This window comes from Impatiens glandulifera, chromosome 8, assembly GCF_907164915.1.
Source record: "Impatiens glandulifera chromosome 8, dImpGla2.1, whole genome shotgun sequence".
In the NCBI taxonomy this organism is placed as follows: domain Eukaryota; kingdom Viridiplantae; phylum Streptophyta; class Magnoliopsida; order Ericales; family Balsaminaceae; genus Impatiens; species Impatiens glandulifera.
The window spans coordinates 27,648,020-27,654,179 of NC_061869.1; the positions used below are offsets into that span (position 1 = coordinate 27,648,020).

The 6,160-nt window shown below is 43.8% G+C and overlaps 1 protein-coding gene and 1 non-coding gene across 2 annotated transcripts; both read right to left on the reverse strand.

The window, feature by feature from the left end:
- Nucleotides 1–1,028: 1,028 nt before the first annotated feature.
- TRNAK-UUU lies at nucleotides 1,029–1,101 on the reverse strand. The gene has a single exon. It is a non-coding gene; the product is annotated as a tRNA-Lys (tRNA).
- Nucleotides 1,102–4,358: 3,257 nt separating this feature from the next.
- On the reverse strand, nucleotides 4,359–5,082 carry LOC124912332 (uncharacterized mitochondrial protein ymf1-like). The gene has a single exon (XM_047452936.1). It carries the CDS (start codon nucleotides 5,003–5,005, stop codon nucleotides 4,517–4,519), a length of 489 nt encoding a protein of 162 aa, XP_047308892.1. The 5' UTR covers nucleotides 5,006–5,082; the 3' UTR covers nucleotides 4,359–4,516.
- Between the last annotated feature and the right edge of the window lie 1,078 nt (nucleotides 5,083–6,160).

Here is a 6,160-nt window from a genome sequence, read left to right on the forward strand (position 1 = left end):
CTGGAGTCGTTAAAACCTTGGTCTATGGCAAGAACGTTTGAACTTTCTTACCGTGCACGCCCGCTTGAATGAACTCGATCATGCCAAGCTGCTAAACAAGCCAGGCTACTTTCATCGAACTAAGACTAGTGAAATAGCCAATCCCGAAGGATAAAATATTTCAAGCTTTTGAGAGCGAAAAGAAGATTGACGCAACATTCTTCCTTTTCCTATTTCTGCCTCCACGCTACAACTAATTCTCCACTGTAGACGCTGAATGAGACCAGAAGGTAGTAAGCGAGCTATCCCTATCCATTCCGCTTTATTAGTTCGTGATATTACCCTGTCTACTACACTGACCGTGTTCCATCCACTGACCCGAGGCAAAGAACTTTGCATTTGGAGGAACCATTCTCTTAGTCGAACATCTGCGATTGTGTCTTGTGTCGGCCTTGGTTCTAGGAGCCGGAGACTTTAAAGGATCGTAAAATTCAGTATCTCCGAAAGCCCCGGACCTCTTATTGAATGCATGAGGAATGGAAGAACTGTCATCTTCGGTTGGTGAACTCAAAGTAAAGGGCCAAAAGGACGAGCAAGAGTTGGTCATTCAAGAAGCTTTGGCTAGCCAGCTTGACTTATGGAAAAACAATAGAAGGAAGGGTGGCTGATTGTGGTAAAAAGAAATCCATGCGAGGTTCGATGTAATTGAAGAGCTGCCATATTTGATTATGTACGAAGATAGGACGGACGAAGTCCAACCGGTTGGGCCAATGCACGAAAAGATAAGGGCAAGAATGACATCCCACTGAGGTCTCTAGTTAAGGCCGCCTCCAGGCACCATTCATCAACATGTTGATGCCTCTTATTTTACTAATGAGTCTGCGAGCTTCGGTATTGTGTGTAGGAATAACCAGGCTTTTTTATGTGCATCAAAAGGAGACTGCTTCTCTGCATCTACAACGGAAGAGGCCGAAGCGAGTCGAAAGGCAAAAGAGTTATCTTTGAACGCTACTACACATCCTTACGAATACGTCAGTCTAAGGTGGGTTTGGGTATAACAGGACTTGAACCTACGACCACTAGTTTAAAAGCCTAATGCTCTACCAACTGAGCTATACACTCAAAAAAATATAATAGTAAATGTAAATAAAATAAGGATTGATTAGTGCGGAAAAGAAAAGAGGGCCTCTTCTCATCATATTAAAAGGGCGCGGCTCTGTATGAGGCTCGTACTGCAGAGCAAGCGAAGAAAACGTAAGGGCTTAGTTAGCACTCCTGCAAGAAAACGGCCTAGCTAACGCGCCCCTTATTTCACTTTTCAAGCCTTGATCGATATGAGAAAGATGCGCTCAAGCACCCAACCTATACAAGGGGCTTGGGCTCGAAAGCCGGCCTTACTCAACAAGCACCTTTCAACGTAAGGTTGCTTCTTTCCACCCATTGAAGATTCTATCTACAAAAGAAGGTGGGGGATAGACAAATTGCTCTCACTGACACCAACCAGAGAAGGTGAGGTCGTCTTTCTTTCCAGCCGCCATACTGTTTGCCGCCTTAAAAACGGAGAAGGGGAGGAGCCATTTTCTATGTAATTACGGTCTTTGTTGGCCGTTGTGGAGGTCGAGCACTCTCTTTTCTTTGTCCAATTCCGTCTTACCAAACAAGACTGACTTCTTACCAACCGGATGGAGCGCGCGGAAAGCCTAAAGCCGCATACCAGAGATTGCTGGGAAAGAGGCTGGACCAGATACGAAGAATGAATCTATATCTGTGCGTGCACGGAAGGACCGGCGGCCGCTCAACTCTTCGAGCGCAAAGCAGTGGTGGTTGGTTCTGATTCGACAAAAGTCGAATGCCTGGTCGAAGGTCCAGTACAATAGGTAGCAGGCGTGTTCGTTTTGGCTCCCGAGCGAGAACGATAAATAGGCGATGCACCATCCTTGCTGCTACATACGTTGACCTTGACTTGACAGATTCATCCAATTGAACCCACACGGAGGACCCTCGGGGCTCGACGAAACAGAAAGTATCAGCAGGGAAGCAAAAAGAAAAAGAGAGAGCCCGGCATTCTTTTCTTCATTCATATGAATAGCTGAGTCTACTAAAAGAGGGACCAGCCTCATCGTGGTGATTAGAGGACACCTCTGATCGTTCACCTTCTAATGTGACACGTTCCCTCCCAGTTATATGATCAACGAGATCAGTCGGTTAGAGAGCGGGGCTATTCTTCTGGAGGGGAGACTCGTCCCTTTTACTGATCGAACCCTCAGTTCTCCGGTCTTCGTCAACATGTTACGAAGCTCCAGTCTTCGGCGGGTCACCATTACTTGACTTAGAAAGGTGAACATCTGGGCAAGGGAAAGCGCAGTGCACCTGGTGCAAATGGCTTTATGAATGATATACCAATCATCATAGAGGGTCCTACCGTAGTACATGATTGATAGAATCACTACGTTGGGGGGGGTCAACTTGATGCGGGAGAGGCATGAGTGCAGTTCGATCTTGTGGTGTATTCGAAAGTAGTGAGTAGGGCCTCTTTCTCGTTGATCAGTTCGCCTCCGCTCTATTGAAAGGTCTCCATTCCTACGGCGGTTTTGTCAACGAACGCGTCTCGGGCCGGATTGACTAACCTAACCCTTAATTAAGGAGGCTTTGCCTTGGGTGCTTTGCTTTAGTGTGATTGACGAAGGCTAGGCTAGGTTTGGTAATACCTAAAACAAATGAAAAGAGATCGGGGTCGATAGTTGGCAAGGAACTGAATCCCCCCAAAAAGAAAGGGGGGCAGCTGCGGCCGAACTCTAATTCTGGAAAGAAATAAGACGGTGCCCTTTCACTTCTTCGAAATGAACCTTATTAGTCTTTCCCTTCCTCTCCGTCGACTCAATTACATCGACCCTTCCTTCGTAGTCAAATCTGATGATACGCTTTGGCGATGTTACCTACCAAATAAAAGGCCCGCTAGGTGATTGAAATCGCTCAGGTCAGTGAGGACTCACTCATCCATCTACTCCTTATCTATATAAAAGTGGATTCTATTTACTGAATTCAAAAGGCGACCCGCCGCTAGGGCTATAAGATAAGATAGAGCTCTTGTACTACTTGACTGGTCTGGTAAGAAAGAGCTTCCGTAAGAACTAGAAGGAAGACTGAAGTATGTACAGTATATCTGGAGCTACTGGTGGACTGTTGCACAGAAAGGCTGACAGAAGCAAAGCAACCTTTCTTAGCGCGCTTTGAAAGCGCTTAGCTTCTTAAGTAAGGGGCGCGAAAGGGCATTAAGTTCAGTTGGAAGCCTAAGCTTTCGAGGTACGAACGAAGTTACGGGTCTCTTTAGAGATAGGGGCGGCTTTCTTGTGGTAGTAATTGCTCACATCTCTCCTCTTTCTTCTCTTAGCGTGCACAGTTTGCTTGCATTTAGCCTTAGGCACATCTCTCTTTCTTAGTTTGCTGGCCTAATGAATGTGAAAGTAAGTCTTTCTTTTAGTAAGCGTATATCAATATTTAGTGTATAAGCAATTCTTTAGTTGCCGCACCTCTCGGCCCTATGGAGATAAGGGCGGTGGAGGTTAGTTGAAGATGATGTTACGCGGCGTTCAGAACCAGTCTTGAAGTTCATGAATTAGAAAGAACGAAGAAGTAAGGAAATGAGACGACTCTTTCTTGAACTATATCATAAACAGATCTTCCCCTTCACACCAATCACGAGTTTTTCTCCATTCCTCTCGTATATCGTCGTAACGCCCTTAATGCTAGGTTTTGAAAAACACTTTTCATGTCATTCCCATTTAGGTCCGATTCGGATCCCTCCGTTGTTTCCTTTTCCTTCCACACCCTTTCCTCGAAATGAGAAAGAAGATGGTACACTTGAATTGTATTATTTAAGTGCTTATTGCTTGCCAAGGATCCTACTTCTACAATTGGTAGGTCACCGGGTTATTCAAATAAGTCGTGTTTTCCGTGGTTTTCCCATGTTACAACTTCTGTACCAATTCGGTCGATCCGGAATGGATCGGTTAAACATTCTATTAGGGAGCCTGGTCTTGACTCTTCTGTGTGGTATTCATTTTCGTTTGGCTCTTGGAATTCAATCCAGCAGTGGTTGGAACAGCTCGCAAAATTCAACCACTTCACCTACTTCATTGCCCCCAACCTTTTCTCGTACCTCTATTGAAACAGAATGGTTTCATGTTCTTTTATTGATTGGTTATTCCTCTCCGTTCGTATCTCTTTTTCCTATTTTGGTCTCGATTAGTTCACAAGATTGAATGGCCAATTCTCCTCCGGACTTTCGATTCGATTGTTTTCCAAGAATGTTGAGGGGGATGTAAGCGGGAAGAACTTAAAATTAGAGCCTTCGGTTCTTTGCATCCTTTTTCGGTCATGCAGCTATTTAAATAATAATTCAATCTCTTTTTTTTTATTTAGAAGAAAGATTATATATATCTCTAATCTCTAGTGGTGGTGAGACCGGCCAAGATGTATGTCGTCCAACCCGACCTCAGACTCTTTCTTCCCGACCTATTTGACTCTCTGACCGCAGTTATTTAGGTGGTATCCCGAGATTGAAGAGATCGAATTCCTCCCGGGAACACACGAAAGAAAGATATGAACTGGGTAAATAGAAATGGAAAAGGGATGTTTCCAATTCATCAAAATGTGAAGCTTTTTCTAAATCCATATGATCTACTAAAGTAGATCGGTATTGCCCATATAATGAAAGCAGATCTTGGTCTATGGAGTCCCAAGAAGGTAAGAACTCCAACCTGTCCGATGCTTCTTCGGCCAAATACAATATACAAGTGGGACCTGCACTATGAGCAAGCTGTGCGAAAAACCGCTTCTTTTTTCCGGTTCCGCAACAACTTGGGCGAAATAGGGTTCTACCGGGAAACCATAGATTTTTTAGTTTTCGCCATTGGTTACTTGTCGAGCCACTGGAATGGAATAAGATAAGAATCTCCGGAGATCTTTCCTCTCCACTTACTCGTAACAGGCTTTCCCTCTGTAGAAGACTGATTCTGAATGGCATAATTGTGCGATTTTCTCCTCGATCTTCAAAAAAAACTGACTCCTCCTACTCCTCCTTCTCCTTTCCGGATAGGATCGTTGTTGGTCCTTATTTCACTAATGATCTAATGATCTCACCATTTTCTAGTAGTTCGCACGAGGGACTATCCTTTCTATCTCTCTAGCTTGCCTTTGGATTTTGAGGCGCACTAGAGCTCCGGTCGGAGGTTCCCTTTTGTTTATCACGAACTGAAATGGATACGCCTCTAAGCCAACTGTATTTAAAATACATTGGCATCAGAAACTTTTTATTCCATTCCATGACTTCATCTACCCTTTGAGAATATATGCTTAACAGTCGTTGGAGATACAAAAAAAAGCCCAAAACTGTGACTAGAATTACTATTAAAATAGTAAAAAGAAGCATAAAGATTTGGTCTGGGCTTAACCTAACCTCTCTGAGGCTCTGAACTAATACTTGCACTTGCTTCAGTACTAGCATTTCTTTTTTTTCAAGCTTATCTCTTTCAGCAACTGAACGGGTGGGCTTTCCTTGTGTAACCTATGAATTTGCCTCTTGGGCGCTTTAACCGAATGCAAAAAGACTCAGCGAGTGAACTAGGTTGTTTTTTCCTTCTCGAGCTTCTATTTCTTCTGGGAACCAGTAAGGCGTAAACCATGTCAAACCAAGATCAATCAGTACCCAAACGGATTCTTGATTAGTGCTGAGCTAACTATAGCGCAAAGCCGTATCTCTTTGGAAGATCCAAAGGGTTTATCGATCCTAGGGAGTGCAGATCCATAATAGGCATATAGAAATTATTGTACGTCAAATAAACTCAAAAGTGTTGGTTTTAGAAGACGGAATGTCGAATGTTTTTTTACAAGGAGAACTTATTGGATTATTGCGGGCAGAACGAATGGGGCGTGTTTTGGAAGAGGCGATTTGTTACCGAGCCATCTTATTGGGAATAACAAAAGCATCTCTGAATACCCAAAGTTTCATATCGGAAGCAAGTTTTCAAGAAACGCACATGGGATCCTATGGATGAGGACATAGTCTCTTCCCATTGAATTTCCTTCAGAGCGGAGGAGGAGCCTTATAAAGATCGTATCGATTCTTATCAAAAAAGATGAGGCTGTTCAAAGAGGCATAGGCCAATTAAATGGTATTCCC

Coding starts and splice junctions, on each gene's coding strand:
- LOC124912332 (XM_047452936.1), bottom strand. CDS start 5,005: ATGCCATTCAGAATCAGTCTTCTACAGAGGGAAAGCCTGTTACGAGTA.